General features: G+C 41.2%; 1 protein-coding gene across 1 annotated transcript in view; it reads right to left on the reverse strand.

The window, feature by feature from the left end:
* Positions 1-1,581: 1,581 nt before the first annotated feature.
* pou6f2 (POU class 6 homeobox 2) overlaps positions 1,582-22,717 on the reverse strand; it is a gene marked incomplete at its 3' end in the record, with an annotated part of 68,146 nt that continues 47,010 nt past the window's right edge. Inside the window, exons 6-10 of the mRNA XM_079234084.1 lie at positions 17,470-17,607; positions 12,259-12,468; positions 10,295-10,448; positions 6,793-6,961; positions 1,582-2,083 (exon numbers count right to left, since the gene is read on the reverse strand). Of these exons, the coding sequence (XP_079090210.1) occupies positions 1,582-2,083; positions 6,793-6,961; positions 10,295-10,448; positions 12,259-12,468; positions 17,470-17,607 (1,173 nt within the window). The remainder of the gene's footprint in view (positions 2,084-6,792; positions 6,962-10,294; positions 10,449-12,258; positions 12,469-17,469; positions 17,608-22,717) is intronic.

Here is a 22,717-nt window from a genome sequence, read left to right on the forward strand (position 1 = left end):
AACAACTTAGTACACAGCGATGGAGTTGACTGAAATGAACTTCTACCTGAACAATAACCACAAATACATGAAATCTTCAACAGAATCTGTCCAAATTAGCCATTTAAAGCATTTTACTGTAGTAGAAATAAAGAAAATAAAAACATAATTTTCTTTAAAATGGTTGATTGTTACTTGTTGTAAACGTTCACTTAGCTGAGAGGAATGCAGAACATAAAGCAAACATTTATCTTGGCAGAAAAGCATATTTGTGTTGAAATATTCAGGTCATAAAAACATCTGAGCTCAGTAGTTTGATCAGTGGCAACAAACATGCTTCAACCACCTGATCGCAAGGTTTCAGGGGTAATTAAAGTGTTTATCATGTAAAATAATGTTCCTTTGAGTTCATTTAGGGATGCTCGGTGAAATTGATGAAAAATATTCCTTCTACATGTGGGTTGAAGCATGCAAAAGGAAATTAGCTGAAAACAAAACTCCTCCAACACATTTTCTATATTGCAGTGATTATTGGTTATTACAGCAGACACCATTGCAGCGGTTTGACATGATAGTGTTCTTTTTGTTTGTTAGTTGACCCACAGAGTAAAACACTTCAGAAAAAGGGGAGAGAAAGCCGCGTGAACGAGTAAAAAAGAAAAACTAAAAAGTTACGTCTTCACCAGTCCTTGAGCTGAATATTGTATGTGTTCTTTGGCTATCAGGCTTTGGCAACAGAATGACACAGTAGCTCGAAACAAAGCTGCAGTAGACGAGACAGACAGGGAAATTCATCATCATCATCATCATCATCATGTGAAAGTCCTTCATTTCCCTCTGTTCGTCCTCTGAAACAATCTCATGAGATCATTAATAAATACCTGTAAAAGTTGTACAAAGTTACACTGTGACTGAAAATATTTGCAGATGAAACACAAATCAGAGGCAAACAACATTATTATGCATTTGTTTAACAGCAAAAGTTGTTTTTTTTTTCGTCCAAAAGAAACTTTATCAGTGTGATTTCAATTCAAAGACAGCACTTTCCTGTTTTTTTTTTTGTTTTTTTGTAAGATATTTACATACAAACAATGAAGGAAAAAGTAAGCGAGACAAAGATAAAATGTATACTCGACCTCACACATATAGCTTAGATTTGCCAGTACAAATGTAAAAATTTAGAGCACATTTACATTACAAAATTATTCTTAGTACTCAGATGCAACAGACTTTGGTAAATAGTGTTTTGATTTGGTATGATCTCTTTACTAAATCCCTCCTCATGGGAACCAAAATTTGGGCGATAGTCTGGTCTGTGAGGCCAGAATCTAAAACTCTTTGAAACAGCACATCGTATGTTTTTACATAATTCTCAGATATTAATCTCTTTTTTCATGTTTTTTGGTTTCGCCAAGGTCATTTACATAGCTGTGGTAATCACACTGACAACACATAGTTTTTGTTTGCAAACTCATGACTGTCCATCCAGGTGACTTGGGAACATTTTTTTTTTTCAGTTCTCATTTCAGTTCATCCACCTTTGTTGTTTTTTCGATGGCCGCCACTTTGCCACTCCACTGTTTTTTTTGGCCGAGAGCTCGTTCATTTCGGGAGCTCCTCTAGAGAATCAGTGAGCGGGTCCATCGGTGCCGCCGGGCCGTCGGGTTTCAAACGCTTTATCGTGTTTTTCAAGGCTTGCCTCTTGTTGCAGAACCACACGCGCACCACCTCCCTGTCATAGTTCAGCTTCTCGGCTATTTCCGTCATTTCCTGTCCGGAGGGGTGTGTGTTCTTCTCAAAGTGGCTGTTGAGGATCTCGAGCGCCTGCGGGGTGAAAGAGGTCCTCCGCTTGCGTTTTTTGGAAGGCTCGCTGCCGATAAACTCAGTCAGGTTCTGCATGCCGGATCGGTGGCGGGCTTCAGCCTCGGCCATCCAGCGCTCCAGAACGGGCTTAATCTTCTGGGCGCTTTTAGGGGTGATGTCCAACTTCTCAAACCTGGCAGGATATAAAAGGCCAGGGTTCAGTTTGCCTGTCAGACTGCTACCTATCGTGTTCTCTTGGGCTTCCTGTGGTAGGAAAAAGTGGCTTCTCAGGATGGTGTGTCTGGGGAGAATTGAGAAAAAAGAATCTTAGGTGCCCTGCCAGAACAAGGGATAAGCTGCCTGCCTTTTGTCTCCTCTACCAGAACTAACATCCAGGTACACATCCGAGCCAAACTATGGTATTCTGCACCTGGAAACGCCTCCGCTGCAGCAGCTGGAGGCGACGGTTGCCAGTCGTGTGTTAAATCTTTTGGAGGAGGCTGTGCCTCTGTCCCAAATTGGCAATAGTGGAGCAAGGAGATGTTGCCAATGACTAGAATCCGGTCCAGTTGAACCAAAGACAGAGCAAACGTCAAACTGAATACTGCACTTCAGAATTCTACAAAATTCAACAAAACATTACTCACATTAATTACTAAACATTAATTACTTCAAAATATCCCATTTCTTTCCCTCAGGTGATAGAAAAAACAAAAATCCACTAATGCATGCAGTTAAATATGGCACCATCATTTATTTACAAAAAGAGCTTGAATTATTAATCAAAATGTACATTTTTCAAACTTTCTTTCATCCTCTAACAACGTCTCATTTTATATTTAATAAGAATACATTTGCACAGTTCCTGTAACTTTACGGCTGCTCAACACGTAATTCTGACTTTACATGAACTCTGCACAATTGTAGCAAGTCACAGTAAGAATGGACAATGAGGCTTTTTATAAAAACCTGCTAGCTGTCAGGTGCTTCTGCCGGTGATATGAACACATGCTTCATATAGTATTAAATATACATAACATGATGCTCTTATATTTGACAGTAAATGCATTCCTCTCACGCCCGTAAAGTTTATGGTATTTAAAGGAAAATCATTTTATTAAATCTACTTTTTTGTTTTAATTTACTGTTATTGACCTGCGCTGGAACAATAGTTTGATATTTTTTCGATCAATACCGTCATTTATATTTTTTGTTTTTTTAACCATAAATAATCAGAAAACCTTCTTAAATTAGGTTATTAAAGATTATAACTTTGACCACACACACAGCAAGGTGCAGACTCGTAGGAGTTAATGTTATATTTTGTAAATATTGTAATGTTGTTTTAGATATTTTGAATTTATAGTAATTTACAAGGTGACTGCATGGTCACGCTCCGGACAACAATGCAGTCAAGATGAAGAGATGCTAGCTGACCTACAGGAGAGACTTCAGTCATTCTTTTGAGTTTCTTGTTTGTTTTATGGCCGTTTGTCTTTTGACAGGAAACATGGGAAGAAAGTTACGAGGATGATGTGTGAAAAACGGTCCGTGAAGACTCGAAACAACAAGTTTCAACAGATATTTAGGACTTAAACCGTTTTAAAGTGATGGAGCGAATCAGGATTCAGTGCTTTTTTTATGGGAAATGTTTGTCTCGTTTTTTTGGGTAAGTTGGCGTGCTGTGACCTTGGGGATCTTTTGTAGTTGTAATTTGTTCTCAAGTCTCTCTCTCTTTGTTTTCAAAGTATTTTTTTAAAATTAAATTGTACACCTTCATAGAGTTTGATCGGTCATTTAATATCTCGATAATGGTATCTATCACGATATAGCATGTTTCCTGTTTATTCAATACATAAATATTATACATGAAATAACCATATGAACTTGCAAAAATAATCAGATTTTCCGAGAAATCTGAGTTAGTTTGTGCTTATTATTATCAATTTAGACGACGTATTTATGTATCATTATATCTCAATATATGATTTCATCAGGATATGAGACCTAAGAGAAAGAATCACATTCTCATAATCTCTGCTTTTTAAGAATAATTAAATAAATAAGCACACCTGCGTTAACTCAAAGTGTTTCCAGGACAAACACGAGGCCGACGTGTGTGAATGCTTTTAGTAAAACAACTCCTGAACTGACGGAGCGACAGCAGAGATGTCTTCTGCTCTCCGTGGAGCAAACAATGCACACGAGATGGTTTTAATGGCGAGGTGAGCTGCTGCAGACAGCAACAGTGAGGCGGAGATGACCACGCGTGCATGAACTTCCTCTGCTCCTACACTTTGCTGGTGCATTCCTCCTTGTCGACAGGCGGTATTATTTATAACCTCGCCCTAAACAGTGGAACGAGGAGGGCTCCGTACTGCGGGGGATACATTAGTAGATGTGAGGAGTCACCAGAGACAGGACATTTCATGGATCAACAGGAACCGCAGATACTAAAATGAGTTGAGAGCTGCTCGGCTGGGGTATGCACTCCCTCCTCTAGTGCATCCGCACGAGGGAGATTTCCCTGAATGCACCTCCAGCCTCTCTTCTTAAAAGTACCGTGGGAGGCTGCTTAGGCGCGCAGCATGTTTAGGCCTGAGTTACAGTGTGCCTGAAGGGTTACAGCCACGAAGCAGAGTCTTAATATGAGGGCCGGACGATACACATGACCTAAAAGCTGCAGCATGTGAAGAGATTTACCTCGACAACAAGAGACATGACAACTAGTATTTGTCTTACGTCCTCCTTCCTCAGGTTGGTTCACTTCTGATGCATTTAAAGCACGACCAGTTTCAGACACTGAACTGCTAAACTCAGTCTTTTTCTGTTCATAGAAATTTAGATAAGACTGAGATATGGCTAAGATGATTTGACATGTTTTCTTTCACTTATCACAATTTATAGTGAGATATAATGACAAATACCGTGATATTAGTATTTTATTCATATTGCTCAACCTTAGTGTCAGGAGAGTTGGCATCAAATGCTTTGTTAGATTCTTGGAAAAGTCCACTTATTAAATATTTCCTGATTTAGATGTTAATTTAGCTCATTTTAAACTGTATTTTTCATGAGGGTTTGAGGAAAGTGTTTAAAAGGCTGCTTCGTGTTGAGTATATTTTAACACTGAATTCTAATAAGAAGTTTGTTTTTTGTTTAATAGAAGAGAACTATAATTTATTATTTAAGTGCTGTTTACAAGTATTGTAACATTAATCTTGAAACAATAATCTTCCGTTGGGATATACGTTTGAATCTGTAAAACGATCATCACATGTGTGGGTTTATCATCTGGCTCTTCTTCTGGCTACTGATAAAATCAATAAGATAATGTTTTTATAAGCCGATCATGTTTATTCATGCTCATTCAAATGTGTCTTTTGAAAGGGTTAGTAACGAGGAAAGAGTTTATAATGACGCATTACATTCTTTGGTGTGAAAACGCTAATAAAGGGGATTTGTACATGTTTTCTATCTTAAATGATGTATTTAAAATGACAAATGTGTTGTTTAATATTCATATTCGCTAAACCAAGCCAAATTTGAGCCAGAAGAGGACACACTGGCACATCATCGGTTTGATGATGCCCTCTTGTAGAGCCTATGCCTGTTTAGATAAACTAATAAAGTGCCTGGGAACATACTGAGCAATGAAAGGAGACGAGATGGAAGCATCTGTCAGTGTCTGTTCACTGTCTGGGTTCAGAGCCGGAGCCCCAGAGCTACCGTGACGTCCCGCTTCTCCTCAAACTTCATGTCTGTGTTGATGTTAACTAAACTAAAGCATGTGAAGTTTGCCCCTCTACTTAAAACATCAGGATGTCATGTTCAATGTCATACAAACAAAAAAAAATTGTCTTAACGGCATGAATAACAGCCCGCAGAGTGTTTATTTTTTGAAGCTAATGGCTTTTAATGTATGTTATAAATATTAGAATTATTCCTGGCTGTAAATATTTCATGTGTGATTTCAAGACTTTAAACATTAGTCAAAGATGGCTGGGCCTCATAAGAACCCCGGCCCCTGTACTGCTTCACATTTTATCGGCTGTTTGATGTTGATGTGATGAAATTTTTAGAAGTGCGTGGTAGCACTGTGTCACATAAACAGTATACAGGTCATCAGCAAAGTACATGCAGAAGGATATTAAAATTAATACAGGAATAGGAGCTGAAAACAGAGGGCAATACTTGTCAAAAACTGATGCAAGGCTACAATTGTGTTACATCGTGTGTGTTTTTGGCCAACAAAAGTTGTCAAAAGGATATATCCTTCAATTAGATAAAAAAAAGAAGACATTTAACATTTATTAACTTGTCAACTTTGAAATGAATCTTACACTTTAAATAGTTTTTTGCATGGTTGAATAACATATTTTACTATGTGGTTCTCTTGAAAAAGTAATATTTGGGCATGATGTAGCCCAATTATTCAGACTTGAATGAGAAATGTGGCTCATTTGGTGTCTCCATGCTAAATGTTAGTCAAGTGGAAAAACAGGAGGATGAAACACTGATTGTCTGATTGTCTCATGAATATATAATGCTCCATTTATGACTAAACCGTCCTGGTGGCAGCAGTAAAACATGGCAATCTTATTAACAGATCATTGCCGTCAAGCTCTCTCATGTTCAGGCGGAGCAGCCGGCGTCAAGCCTTAGTAATTATTAAATGCTTTAAGTGCTTCGTGTAATACTTGTGTATGTATTTTACATAAGTAATATCTGGCTGTCATGTCAGCGAATGAAAAGGAACGGAGAGGAGGAAGGGTAAGTACGGACATGAGAGTTTCATTTGTCAGGGTGGTGCGAGTCAATTATGTATTTTAATATCTAAATAATGTCTGTTAAAACACAGAATGAAAAACAGATGGGAGTTATGAGCACCAGACAGCTCAGTGCGGCTGCACGGCTTTTATCTGCTCTCATTTGTTGGAATTGGGACGTATTGATCCGAGATAATAAACCGTTTGTTGCTTGAGTTCCAGCCTCTTTGTTTGCTCTTACCTGCAGATGGCAGACTGGCTGTACGCCGGCCCCTCGGCGGCGCTGAGCGCCTGGCCCACCTGAGTCTGTGTCAGACCCAGAGACAGCCGGCGGATCTTGAATGCTTTGGCGAATTCACGAATCTCCTCCAGGTTGACCCCGTCCACCTCGCTGGGGGCGGTCTGCGGGTCTGCAATACAACACACACATCTCATTTTATTAGCCCTCTGCTCCTCTGTTGCTTTCCTCATTTTCCAGAGTGAATGAAGCAAACATCTAGACATATGTGATCACGATCGTCTCTAAACCACATTCAAAAACATAGTCCAGCTCTGGGTCAGAACTTATTATTTCTCTCTGCCCTTCTGCTGTAAACGCTCAGAGATGTTTGGGCGAATAAATTCCTCTGAGCTGTGAATGCAGGCGTGCCATGGCTCTGACTTGCAAGCGTATATCTTTAATCCAACATACAAAAGCACATGGACAAAAGCACATGACGCAGAGCTTGTTAATTCAATAGATACTGGAGGTCCTTTGTTTTGATCTCAACTGTCTGAAGACACATATATACTAAAGCTAGCACTCTCAAATAAACATTTAAAAACATTTAAAGACTATATTTCATACAGCTGAACCCTGTGTGAAGACAGCTCAGGCCTTCACACCTGCACATACGATTCCCGGCTCCAACAGAGAAAAGGCTTTATGCAAACAAATGCCGTATCTGAACCTCCGCATTTGAGCAGATCTGAAAAACTTCACTGAAGCATTTTGACAAATTTCCCTGCTAATAAAAAGTGATTTCACATTGTACATCAATGTCAGGTGCCCTGGCATCCTGCTTACTAAAGCAAAGTTTGTGCCTCTGAATTATTCATCTTGGTCATTATCAATGAATTATTAAAGGAGTCCTCCAAGCGTATTTAAGCAAAAATCTATGGGGCTGCCATCTCGTTGTGCCTCATAAGTGACGTGTAGCGTATGCGGCGTGCTCCAGACGTGTGAACACTTGGAAGATGGGGGACTGGAGACTCCGAGCCGACTAAATGGGAGGGATGAGCACTCACAGCTTCGGGTCCCATCATCTCCACATTGATGAGCATCTGTTCATGATTCCCTACTGAGTCTATTTACTCAGTGGTTTAGAAGACTAGCGGTGCTCGAGAGCAACTGGTCTAACCTCTGGTTCCACATCTTGTCTTGAGACATAAAGTCACAAGATTTAAACACTTCTATTCTATTTTTAAATAATGAATGGAGTAGTATAGCGCTCACAAAACAAACAGAGAAGTAATTAAAATGTTTGAAAAGACAGAATTAAAAAACACTGAAACAATGGAGACAACCAATTTCTTGGCCTCCAAAAGCTCCCTTTTTTCACAGCAATAATGCACTAATACGGTTAATAATTACAACAGGACAATACGAAGTTAAACACTAAATGCTTCAATTGGAAAGGAAAATATATTACAGGCTATTATGTGCCAGGCACACAATGAAGTCAAGCTTTTGTCTGCTTGTCCTCCACTTAAGGTGAAAGGCTGTTTGTTTTTCTTTTGTTGAAATGCTCATCATCCACCTGAAGAAGGCTAAGTGATGATGAAGTGTGGAGCTGTGACCTTCATCTAAATCTACAAAGACTGAGAAAATGTGACGAGGAAAAGCAAATAAATACTGTTCTCTTGATCCTCAACAAGTGTTGTTTAAAACCTTATTTACACCTTCTATTAACATGTAATCTGTATTTGCATACAATACACTGTCGTTGCATTTACACCTGGTATTAAAAACATTATTGTTATGTCAATTCTTACTGCACTGTGATCAGATACCAACAGGCAAAATGGTCAATAAATGCTAAATTGGGTGCTGCTAGAAAACAGTTGCATGCTCAGCGGACTTTCCCTTAATAAATATAAATATAAAGTTAAAATGAAAACAACCTCAAGGCAAAACATTGCTGACATTCTTCTTTATGATTGACATTTTTTCCATCTGATTATTTTTAAATAATAGTAACAGACATTCTCAGCTTTTTAATCTGTTTCTGGCACTTTGTTTGTGGCCAGTGAAGGCAATGACATTTCATCTTCTCTCCTCAGCAGACGCGTCTGATGCTGTCATGGGATTGTCTTTGTGTATGTATGCTGCAAGTGATATTGAGAGGAAGTGATATGGCTCATACTCAGCATAAAGCATTAATTCTATTTACTGCAGAACTGAGCCACAATGATTTTGTGCAGACTCAAAAATGGTTTATATGATTTTTTTCAGGCTACAAGTAAACACACACAAAACACAGTGTCTACAACAAGTTGATCAATGGTGACTTGTTTTTTATTAAATTCAGTGGCATTGTAGCTGCCTTAGAAATGAGTTTACATAGAGTTTAAAGGAATCGACTCTGACAAATGAAATTTATCAGAATAAAAGAGAGTTTTAAAAGGATATAGCTGCATGCTGACAGGCTGTGGCACAGTGATTTATAGGCCCACACATTGGGAGAATAAGACTTATGTTCATTAAACATAACACACGCCACTTTGGATCGTCTAATAAACGAAAGAAATAACAGTCAGGAAACATGAAACAATCCTAGGAGGTGGGGATCGGTCAAAAGTTGTCCACACGGAGCGTAATGTAGATACTGTGCGGCCGCCATGCTGAATCGTTAAAAGGGACAGTTTTTAGCCATGCAGAGAGTTTGGGTTCAATCTGTTTTTTAATCTAAAGTTTCTAAAGTTTATTAAGTTTTTTTAAATGTTTGCCTCCTTTTGAATTGCATTCCTCAAAACATTCAAAAATGTTATTTAAAAAAATATTTTTCCCATGACATGTTGCACCAGTTTTCATAGGAAATATGTATTCAGGGGAAATTAAAACAATCCACAGTGAGCTCTGTGCGCTACAAAAATGCCATCATGTTATTTCTGTCAATACTTGGTTCTATAATAATAATAAATCTAATTTTGATCAAGATTTAATTTCATTCATCATAGGCATTCATTTTCTTTCCCTATTTTCTTTATTTCTTTTTTTTAAAGAGTAAGTTGAGTGATATTATACATATTTAACAATAACGCCTTTGTAGTACAGAGCTCCATTGTTTCATCAAATATAACGTCAAACACTGAGTAACATGTTCCTTCATTTGGTTGAACACACACATTGTAGTCTATTTTAAGTAAATACCACATAAACCATCGTGCTGCTGTAAATACTTACGAGAGCACTAAGTGTATGCATGTATTAATCGGCTGATAAAAATACTCCCTTTATTCCTGTTTGGGTGACGTTTACCCGGCTGTTTTAGGAAATAATTTTGCTTTTTAAAAAAAATGGATGTATATTCTTGAGACTAATTTAAAATAAATTGATCTTTTCAGTAGAAAAAAAAGGTTTTAAATGTTTTCACATTTACTGCCACACGATATGTTTGAAGAGTGAGTGGACTTGTTATGGTTCTTTTCTTCCCCGTATTTGAAGACATGTTGTGTTTTTGTGAGCTGTGTCGGACACTTACTGCTGACCAGCTGCCCCACGCTGAGAGCCGAGGAAGAGGAGGAGGTGGAGGAGGAGGAAGAGGCCTGGTGGAGAGGACTCTGTCTGTGGGGCATGTGGAGCAGGTTGGGCTGAGACGATGCCGGGCCTGTCTGACCCTGCTGAGCCTGAGGCAGCTGGACACACACACAAACACAAACACACACACACACACACACACACAGCTGATATAATATATTGACAACACGCTGTACAGGAAAATATCCATTATGTCCTTACCTACATCACAGTAATCATTATTTACAGGTCATCATGGTGATTGGGCTATAATATTAAATCTAATCAACAGATATTAAACTAGCCACTTAGAAGCTGAATATAATGACATAAACCTTGTACCTAATGATGAATAACTGTTAATTACTGCCATAATTACCTGCAATATTTAAACTGACAGTGCAGAACATAGTGTCAATAGTCAGCTCAATAGCTGCAGCAGTGGTTTACTATTGCAGGAGACAGTGAGAGTCAACTCAGGTACTCCACAGCTAAACAATCGCTTCTCTGCAGAAAACAACTTGGTTTGAAAAAAAAGAAAAGAAAACTGCTTGTGACAATTAGAGTCTTCTCTCTCGTCATCAGACCTGCAAGGATGCCAATAATGGCAGCCTGAATCTGAAATATAAATGTGCACACAGCAGTCCCCATATCAAACATAATTCATGATCCACAAGCAACGTTCTCTGATGGCGAAGAAAACGATGTATTTTCATGTTTTATGCACATTTGAATTGCTTTTACAAGATCAAGATGGTACGTCTTCTCTCTTAAAGCGAAAAGCTGTCTCTGCCATAAGCTAGGCCGGCTTCTGCTCTCCTTCTTTGCTATTAATTATTTTCTCTGTGGCATGTGTTTGTTTGGATGGTGGGGGGTGTCAACAGCGATGCACACACTGTCAGGACTGTTGACAGGCACTGAGAATTATCTAGCTTCACTGGAAATATTCTCGACTGCAGACTCTGACAACCGTAAATTATGCCCATGGAACAATGTGTACATGCGGGCTTTGAAGTGGAGACAAGCGCATAAACATTATTACAAATGCATTAATTCATTCAAGAGTATGATCTGGTGTTTTGGGGAGCCACAATTAGGTGTCCATCTCAAGTTCATTCACTCTAAACTGTACAGGCCTTCAATGTGAACTTGTACCCTGTAATTCTGCGCTGACATCGCCATTATCGAGTCAATACCATTCTATTTGTTGCGTGCGTGCATCTGACCGCACAATTGAACACTGTATAGATCTTCCAGTTGGAAGGAGAAAACGTTTGAGAGTTTTAAACTCAAACCTAGTGTACAAAAAATATGCACCGTCCTTGAAATCAAAACGAATAACATAATACTTCTTGTTCAGGTCAGAGAGGACAAAAAAAAAAGGATGGAGAGTGTGATGGAGGAAGGAGAGACGGGGGAGAACAGAGGCATGAGTGTTTGAGTTTTAAGTGGTGTGATGAAAAGTGTGTCTTTGTTTTCTTTTCAGGAGGGTGGGAGGGTTTGGGCTCTGCAGGGGCACAGCAGCAGTCTAAAAGGTTGAAAGACAAGTACCTTCCAAACATACACATAGTGAGACATGCAAACACCACACACGCACACGCACACACACACACACACACACAATGAACAATTGTACCAAATGCCACAATTTTCCAAGTGGAATGACGCAAATGATCGTTATGAGTGTTGAAGCAGGGAGAATACCGGATGTTTAGCATAAAGCAGACCTGACTTGGCAGAGCTGGAGTAAAGCTTTGATGAATAAACAGAGCTCTGGTCTGACTCCACTAGGTGTTGCTCATTCAACAGTTTTAACGTCATCTCTTGATCATTGTTGAAGCAGCAGTTTAAGTATATAATAATCCGCCGCTCTACAAGACACCTTCCTCTGTATCTGTGTGCGTGTCTGTGCATTGGAGTGTATGTTACCTGCTGTCCAGGCTTGATTGGTGACAGCGTGATTCCCTGGGTGTTGATGACGGGCAGGATCTGATTGCCGATCACCGTGGCGATGATCTGGCCTTGAGCGTTGGTCAGAAGCTGAGGTGTAATTGGCTGTACCTGCAGTGCTGGGTTGCCACCCCCTGATTGGCTGGAGTGCCCTGCAGAGTTGGGCATCAGTGGGATTGTTCCAATTATCTACAAAGGGGGTAGAGAGGAGACAAAATCAGCCGGGCAGTTTTAGAAAAGAAGACGGAGCAGAGAGGGTAAACGCTACTGGAGGTACGAGTTTTAATGATCTCTGCCGCTGTGAGTCTTTTTTTTTTTTGTAGCTTTTTTTGGAAACAAAGCATGAGCCGGTCATTTAGTCGTGTTGTGAGGTTAATCAGAGCGCTCAGTGTTTGAGTCGGTCCGTGTGTGATTTTCAGAGAAAAGAACATGCACAAGTGTCCACTGATCATCCGTCTGGTGGTTTTACAGGATCAAGCAAGTGAAGCCAAAGCAGACTGCTGGGAGCGCACTGCAAAGGTCAGCGCTGAATACCTGTGTGTGTGATGGTGCACACCACTGACTGTATTATCCATCACCAGGCCGAGCCCCGGATGAGTGTGTGTCTCAGTGTGTTTGTGCTTAAGTGTCTTTGTCTGTCTCTGGTGAGAAGGAGTGAGACTGCTGAGAGACCCCAGTTTCACCCTCTCTCACACACCCGGGCAGAAAGGAAGAAGTGGGAAGAAAGAGCAAGAAAAAGAAACAATAAGAGGGAGAAAAAGAGGCGCATCAGAGAGTGAGACAGGACCTTGTGTTTCTAATTCAACTCTCCGGGTCCCAGGGGTACTTCACCCCTCCTCCACCCCCCTCCAGCCCCGGCTTTCCTCTCCTCTGTGGCTGTAATCAGGAAGGGCAGATCAAAGGGGGCGGCAGAGTGTCACTGCAGCGTTTTAGCTCTCAGAGCTGCCAGAGTGTGGCCAAGAGTGGCGCTTTAGGGGGGACTTAGCGCCTCTTCACCATGATGAAGGTTAATGTCATCTGGGGACTGGTTCTGAGCAGCCGTGGCCCCGTCCCCCCCGCTGACATCGCTCCTCCACCAAGCCTCATTACACAAGAGAGCAGCTCGACGGGGATGAGACGGCCATCATTCCAAATTCTGTTATTTGGCAACTGGACAAAGAGCTGCTTTTGCAAAAAAATTGCATTGTCTTCATTAACTTCATATTTTATGTTAAGCTTCTCATACCTCAACACAGAACTACAAACAGCTTCTACATATTATTAGCCAGGCCTTCACTGGCTCCCTCATAGCCACCACTGCTGAAGTGTTTCAGCACTCGGCCCGGCTCCCCCTCCCCTCCCTTCGTCTCTTTGACATAATAGGGAGGGATCAGTGCGAGAAAGGTGGGCCGGCAATCTGTAATTCATCCCTGCCACGGCTCATTTGCTTACGTTGCTTCGCATTAGGGGAGCGATAATTTATCTCTCTCTCCGCGCCGGCTTTACAAATTCGCTGTAATGCTCTCCTGCCACTTAGCATATTTTATTGCCCCGCCTGACACTCTTGTCTCCGGAGTCCCACTGATCCCGCTTTGCATGCCGCTGTGGCAGGGAACTTGTTCCGCTCAATTATTCATCGTCATTGGACTAAGTGGTTGTTCTATAAGCATAATAAAATAGCAGGCAACTGACAGCTTAGCTCTCGTCCCGGTCCCACAATGCAATGCTTCTCCATCGGACTATCTCAGGCAGATGTTTCATGGCAGCGTCTCACAGCTCTTCTTGAGCTGGAAGGGTAACGCTCTTTGAGTAGTCAACTGTTTGAGAGATAATTTATAGACAGAAGGAAAGACTTTATTATACACTTTCCTAATGGGGAAAGGTTTACGGAGCATGGCTTTCATTCATAAAAGTATTCTTGAGTTTATAGATTAAGATAATGACAATCAAAGCTCAATACCTTTTGAGCGCTTCTGTTTCATAAAAAGGGTCAAATAATAAACAATGATCGCTCAGAATCTCAGGTTTTCATATTATTTTTACATTAATGCTCAGATCTAAATCATTAATATATTTTTTCACTTCAGCTTATATTGAAGCAAAGTTAATCATGTAACAGTATTTGGCAGTTTGGCAACATGCCTATGTTCTCCATATCAAATTAAGTATTGTTTTGATACTAATACCAAACCTCGGCTATCAAAATCAAATCTAAAAATGTACATATTGAGACCATTTCCCACTGTATGCTGGTGTCTTTAAAGAAGTGCAACTCTATGGAACAATGTAATGTTTAAATCTCAAACTAAAAAACACTTTAAACCTCTTCTTGTGAGACAAAAGTGACAACAGCAATTGCCAAGTTACTGGTTTCATTCATTCTAACGTTGCTATAAATTCCTCATGTTTTTCCAGGTTAAGCACACCAGTGAAGTTACACTTAAGAAGGTTGCATGTGTGCTTTAAAAGCTGCAGTATTCAAAATAGAACTGCAGAAAAAAAAATCACAAATTTGATGGGTACATGCAATCATTTTCATTTCTTCGGGTGCAAGTTAATAATCGCACCATTTCATAAATACACAGCCTTCGGGACCATCACCGCTGAGGCCCCTCTCCTCAGTTATCTTTCGGTTTGTTCTCGTATATTTGGCTTCCTGTGTTTGCTTCCCGCTCCACTTCATATGGCATGTGAGTAACGTGCCTCTCTCCACCCAGCAGAACTCATTAAGATTATGCTGCTCTTGTTTCCACAGAAATGTCATCTCATCTCTCCAGCCAGGGCAATCTGTATCTTTAGCCATGGTCGCCAGGCAATATCTCTGCCCATTTTCTCTCCTCCACTGTTCATGCGGTGAATTTAGACCCAAGAGGGAAAATGTTTGGGAAGTTTGGACTCGTGTCAACAGACAAGTCCAAAAAAGCTAACATTCAGAGCAAATCAAGGGATAAAAGAGCAGCCTCATAATGGTTGATGGGACAGAAGACATTTCCTGGGTAAGCTGTCAGGTATTTTCTAATAATTTAACAGCCCTTGTACAATTGAAAGTATTTTCTGCTTTTCTTATATCATTATTAATGTATTATCTTAGGTTTTGGGATTGTTGGTCAGAAAAAACAAGCAGACTGTGAACTTGGTAGTTCATCGAAAGAAAAATTTATACTGAAAATAATCAATAGCTGTAGCCCTACAAAAGATTTTCAGTTACAAGAGCAGCAGCAGTTTGAACTGCGGTTACATCTAAGACAATCTAAGGGCTGGAAGCTTCCGTCAATACAAAGGCCACACTTGCTTTGCAGGTTAACCGTGCATGTGTTCCTTACCTGTTATTCTCTGCATTAGTTCCAGCAGAGGTCACCTCAGGGCCACAAAGCCCTTTCCAAAGGCTGGGAATGCTGGGAGTAAAAGGGATGCATGGCCTGACAACCCAAATTTGGGGAGAAGTGAGTTCCTTACACAAAGCTAAGGAACCAGTGTTTATTAAACTGGGATTTTCTACACACACAAACCATTTCAGTGTTGTCTACACCTTTCAGGACGTGCGGTACGCTCCCCATGAAATAGCCTCTAATGTCCTCATTTCCCGACACAGTTTTACTGCCACATTTAAGCTGCAGTCAAAGTGAGAATTTGCATTGAATAGAAGATGTTCACAAAAATGCCACAAAGGAAAAAAAGAATCTGGAGTGACAGTGACTTAATACTATTCAGGCTTTTATCCACAGCCTTAATCACTGTTGTAGAGGCGGTGAGGATAAAAAGAGCCTCATTGATTCCCCTTGGAGAATAAAGAAGCTGGGGCCAATATAATTAAGGTTTAAAAACATATTGAACTCCAAACGTCCATCAAACACGGCACTTTTCAAGGTCCCCAGAGCTTTCGCTTATGAAAAGGTCTTTTGACAGAATTGTGGAGGAATTTAAAAGGTCAAAGACTATACCATGTTTTAAATTCAAGCAACGGGGGCGTTTTACTCATTGAGTACAGGGATGATGAAAATTGTTCTCTCAATTCCAATAAAACACTACCCTGAATGGATGAAAGCAGATCTCTAGGAAATACAAACCAAAATGAGTTCAAAGCTGCTGCATTTCCTCATGTTTTGCAGCCTTTCCATGCTGACATAAGTTCTCGGAGTGTGTTTGGTGGACCTCTAGCCTTGTATGAGGTATGTATTAGCCTGTATAATTTCCGCAGTGCTGGGGGGAAGGGGGGGTCGGGACCTTCTGATATGGTCGTGCGTGTTTCAGAGCCCTCCGCCTGAATAATGCTGTGGAATAATGAGGTGGGGAGTAAAGGCTGTAGCCCACGGCTTTGACCGTCTCTGTGACCTGATTATGTCAGGGACTGTCAGCCGCTAAGACACTACAAAAGCACAGAGCATCCCATCAAGTCCATATCCAGTGATCTGTTCCCAGTGCTCCAGGCACCTTGTGAGTCCATACTGTCTCATTAGCGACGTTTAGCATCAAGCGCTCGCACACGGACAACACTTTACTATAAACAATAAGGCATGGTCATACTGGTGGACCTAAAACCAGTGGGCTTCATGTCAAGTTTTACAATTACAAATCAACTGGTTTTGCTTGTTTTTATTGGTAGGAGAATTCACCCACGCTTTGGTTTCCCCATGTTTGTGTTAAGTTTATATTGAGAACAATGAAAGTGTTAAAAGATGAAACACGGGTTAAGCTAAATAACACAGAGTGGCATGAAAGGGCACATTGTCCATACAATTTTCCTTTAATATGTGCTGTGTGCACCTGCGATAAGATGATTCATTAGATAGAGACCCACAATGACAAGCATCATCGTTCAAGCCTCTGGCTACTGATGGAACAATTCTGCAGCCACCCTGTAAATATGACAAGGTCAGCATTTTACAGCGACAGGCGCATGCGGTTAGGAGAAAGAAGGGCTTTGTTTATTCCCAAAAAGCTTAATATATGGTGTGGCGGCTACTAGAGTGTAGACAAACGCGCTTTAAGACAACACACAGTTTCCCCACTAGAAATCTATGAGGGAAAGATCAGAAATACTATACAAATGTTTTCTTTGGAGCTGCACATTTGTACGTGATAGATGGTCCAGCAACATCTCTTCCAGATCCGCCACCAAGGGAACTGTAGTATTTAATTAGCTGTAGGTATAATAGATCATTCAGAATGTATTTTGTTTTGTCATGTCAGCATCCAATGCACGGCACCCACCTGTCCTTGTGCGTTGGTGACCAGCTGTCCGGTGGCTCCTTGCAGGTTTGACAAGGCGTTGCCGAACACCTGAGAACCGGCGATGGACCCCATGGCGGCTGCCGCTGCTACCGCCGCCTGGCTGGCCAATGGATTCAGCTGGCGAGGGCAAAGAAATCATTTGTCAAAATGCATGTCTTTATGTCACCCATGCAGATGTTTACTAGTATAATGGTAATTCCTAAAAAATGGGGAGGCGGCTTCATTGTTGCCGAGGCCAGAAAAGGCTACCGCAGTGAGGTCTGTATAGACCAGTAGTCCATCATACATTTCCCAGAGGTCTGTGCTCCTGAACCCAGTGGGAGGCTCAAGGGTAGGGAGGAGCAGAGAGAACGGGAGGGTGGTTGTGAATAAGTGGCCATTTTACCACTCTAAGTGCTTCCTCTGGCCCCCGGGGCTCCCCACGGGCCGAGCCGAGCCTCTCCACCCGCAGCATTGGCCCAACAGCATCCGCTTTTACAATAGAGCCAGGCTGTGTGGCCATGCATCACTGTATCGCCAACTCCCTTCAATATGCTTCGACTAAGAATTCCTCCTGCGTCACGATGCACTATCGTACTGTTACTTTCGGAGGAGAGGAGGGTTAACGTGACCATCCTTACCCCCGCAGTAATGGACTCATCTGGTCTGGCCTGTGGTTGTGAAAAGAGGCTCCTTGCAACGGGGACAGGTTGTAGAGTCCCGCCACATCGCCGAGATTACCCATATAAATCAAGCTAACCACTTATTAGGGGGCTGAAAATGCACTGCTGATTTGGTTGTAGTGCAGCAGAGCAACGTCTTATTAGGTTGAGTAAGTAGATCAAAGACCAAGACGAGATAGGAGACCTCCCAATTACTCAACAGAATAGAGAAATAATAGAAACACTGCTTAGAAGCAGGCTGCCTGCTCCCTACTGCTCATACTGGTTGGAAACATATTCAAACAAAACTGCTGAAAATAAAAGTAGAGTTTATATAAAAGGTTTAAAATATAAACACAATGTGTTGTGAAATAAATTCAATGTTTCCGCACTCTCTGTTCTCTTCAAGGAATTCAGCTGCGTTCATCTAAAAACCATTCGGTTGCCATTCATTTTTTATCTTACCCCACCACCATATATTATTACACTTTCTGAAATCAAATGATGAAAAAATGCCACAGAGCGATCAATACTTTTTCATTGACAGTAAAGGTTAAGCACATTAAGAATGACACTGCATTTGTCTTATGAAATCATATTTCATGTAGGTGGCCTTAAATTGGCCGTGATTGATATTGCCTCCCCTCGTCTGAAAGTCATCCAGTTTTTCCCCGATAATCGCAGGATTGTCTTTTATGTGTCCAGCAGTTGTCCTTCGGAGATCTTGACGTCTCAAATGTTAGAAAAGCACAAACCTGATTCTCACTGCAGAAGTAACAGGATCCCACACCAATATGCACCTACGGGATAATATGTAAGCTCATTTGGACGCTCCAACACTTTGGAAACATTCAAACGGTAAATTGCATTTGTAAAGCGCCTTTCTAGTATTCTGTGTTACACTACATATCAGCATTCACCCATTCACACACGCCTGATAGTACTTCAGTTTATCACACACACACTCACACACACTTATTTTGTCACAGGAGACAGAGAGGGAAACAATCCTCTCTGACTTTTTCTCACTTAAAAAAAAATGTGATGGGATACTTTGGTTTTGAAAAGCTTTTCGAATTACTTGCACATGTTTTAAAAGCACAACATCTAAAGGCAGCTGTTAGTTGTTAAGCTACGTCTTGAATAGAATACGTTTTGTGTTATATAAATAAATAAATAGTTTTCAAAATCATATATCAAGATGGATTTGGCCAACACATGTCCAAATAAGTATATTGCTTCACAACACAATCTTAGAAATCCTAAAAAATACGATTCTATCAAAACAGGGCTTCTCAGCAGTTAAATTCCTCTTCACTTAAGAAGTAGAAGTTGAGAGGAAGAAATACAAAAACCTGACCATCTACCGTTGGTGGTAGTTTCTGTCTTGTGACTATAGAAGGCCTTCTTAAGTGTTGATACAGGGGTCTCTAAGCCGTGTTGGTGAAAACAGTATTATGGGTGTTGTGATAGTGAATGTGGACACAGAGAAAAGCCAACAGGGCAGTTAAACAGAGCTAAAAAAGGCTACAGATCAACAGACAGATAATGTGATCTGCTCGGACGAGCCCACCCCGAGTCTCCCTGAATCTGCTGTGCTTGGTGTCATTGCGTGAGTGATAGGTTGTTGGAGAAGCTTTCAGATTTATTTGAAACATTACCATTGAGTTTCATTCGATGATAGACCTTTCAGGTGCTCTGTTATTCTGGTAAATCTGGGAGAAAAGAGCGCAGTTCTTTGCTGCATCCTCGCTGGCAGTGGGTAATACAGATAGCGCTTGGAAGGAGAGCCAGGAATAAGGAGAGGCGAGGCGGTGTTCAACACCTAAACAGGTGATTTTCCGCCACGGTGACTCCTCTCAACACCTCGGCTGGAGGCACAAAATGACAGACCGGGCCCGGCATTTGTACTGATTGCATGTGTTGGAGGAGATAAACAGTGATCTTCCAGCTTGCAGAGCCTGCATGTTAACCATTGTGTTTCCTTCTTTTCATTCCCAATGAAAAAGGGGCGTCAAGAGGATTTTCAGCAGCGTCGACCACTCTGGTCAGCGCTGGGATAACAAAAACAAACTGAAGCCAGTGTATTTGTTCAAGAAATGTTTGAGATGTTAAATACAAGTCCGAAAAGTCTATTTTGTCAAGATATTCTCACTTTGTGCAGCAGCAGACCTTAGCACTACTCAAACCTCCATAATATCATGTGACATCATCTTGTCACCTTTGAGTCACCACAACTGCTATCACTCTCTGCACTATCACATTTCATTATAGCCAAATATAAAGGGCTGCACAGGGATCAGCAAACACAAAATAAGCGTCTCTGAAAGGAAAAAAAAAAGCCTGCAAACTCTTAAAAATGCATCTTTTCTCTGGACGGTGTGAAGGGGAGGGAATCTAAACTCCGCCAGGCTCTCCGTTGCCTGTTTGACCATGAGGGTCACCTGGTGCAGCAACCCGTGTAATCTCAGGAATAGAAGGAAAAATAGCGTCCCCGCAAACCGTGGAGAGACCCCTGGAAACAAAAATTGTCTGACACAAACTAACTGTGGAGTTTATTCTTGGTTTTGCTCTTTTCATGTGGCCGTTTTAAACTTAATTGCTTTTTTTTCCGGGGCCTGCACAGGACAGAAAAGAGCAAAGGTAAATGGACAAAGTGGTGGAGACACCATCAGGCAGATTTGTCTATGCTCGGGCTTCAGCGGTGTGTAAAACCTATTTTCTGCTCATCTATGATTCAACAACAGAATCAAACATATCTAACACATCAGAGAAAAGGAGAATATAAGACCACATAGGATGATTTTGCAAATTGGTGATCAATATTGTTTTTAATTGACAATGAGAGCAGATATATGTAAACTTTTGTCTAGAAAGTGATACAACATTTTTTTCTTCTTTTCCAAACATCTTTCCGATTGATTACAGGTGGAATAAGTACGTTTGGACAAAATGTGACACACGCCAACGTCTTCATGCTCTACTTGCTACCACTCAGACTAAATTGCGTCAAAGTGGGTCAAACAGTGCAAAAAAACAGTCAATAGCACTATTGTTTCTGAGAAAAATGTCCTTTATCTCTGGAACAACGTGGAAGTTTCCCTCGTTTATCCCGGCCTCACATCTCTGTCTCCTCCCTGCTCTTTTCCCACTTCGGAGTGAATGTAATCAGCTGTGACATGAGAAAACGTGCTCTCTGTCTGTCAGGACTCTGCTAGTCTTTGGCTGACAGTCCTCTGTTGACTCTCCTCCTCCCCCAAAACGGCCTCTCCCCCACCTCCCCGTCTCCCCTCCCTCACATCCTCTGTGCTTATGAACATCGAAATGCCATTAGGCCCTCCAAAACACCTCTGGTCCCTCGGTTAACGGGGCCTCGCACCGTGGTCGTGCACTCTGAGTCCTCCGAGCCCCGGCTATTGCTCACCACTGGGCCTCTGCTCCAACCGTTGTGAAAAATAACCCCCCCAAAAAAGCCATTCTTGAGGAGAAATATTGGGAAGTGAAAGACGGATAGAACAACTGGGGCAGATAACACCCGGCAAAATACAATAACGCTGCATCCGGAGACGGTCGGACATTGTAATTGCTTAAGGCGTTGGAGGGATGGTGGTGGCAGCGGGTGTGGGTGTGGAGGTGGCACGGCGGGCGCTAATGGAGTGATGTCATATGAAACGCCAGAATGACAGCTAGTTAACTGAGGAGGTTTGGCTGATCAAATAAAATGCATTAACTCCAGGAAATGGATATCGCAGGCAGCTTCAGAAATGGCCATATCTAATGAGGCAAAATGCAAATGAAGTAGGAAAAGAGTCGTGAAAACGTTTAAACTAACTATAAAGGGATGATGGAGTGTCGGACAGTGGCCGTCAATCTCCCCACTCATTACCCTCATGTGAAATTAACAGCAGCTTTAATCATGACATAAAATCTGCTCCAGCCCATTTGTTGATAATTGTGAGGCACAGAGGTTCAGAGTGGGTTCTTTGTCATCAATCACAGCAGCAGTGTATTTCCTCTGGTTAGGGGACACTCAGCGAGTAAAAATATAAGTTATACTACATTCCTCTTACACTATTTCTCTTCCTGAGGAATGATCTATAATATTTAGCTGTTTCCAGATGTATTAAATTTGAAACTACTTGGTGATTAAGTATCTACAGGAAAGTGCTGACCATTTCAGCTCATGATGTGACATATTTGGTGCAGTTATTTCTGTACCATACTCGTGTTGGGTTGGAAATCATAGCAGCGTTAAACCGGTGTTGCAGTAAATCTACTGCTGCTCCGGCTTTGACTTTAAAGTAGATACCTGGCTACGTTTTTGGGGTTTCTGTGAGAAACAAAAAAATAAAATCATTAGAGCCAGAAGATCAGAGCATAAAGAAATTATGAACTCTGTGATTTTGGTGTATTATTGAAGACTCTCCTCAGCCTTTGGATGACAAGTGCCTCAATTATTCAATATGTAATACAATATATTTCTTGGTTTCAGGGGTTCCATTTAGATTGCAACGACGACTTCCCATTTGTTTTCGTTTAGTTGGAAATCTCTTTTCACTCTGCGGTTGTTTGACATATAAATATAG

Source organism: Taurulus bubalis (genome assembly GCF_910589615.1).
Source record: "Taurulus bubalis genome assembly, chromosome: 18".
In the NCBI taxonomy this organism is placed as follows: Eukaryota; Metazoa; Chordata; class Actinopteri; order Perciformes; family Cottidae; genus Taurulus; species Taurulus bubalis.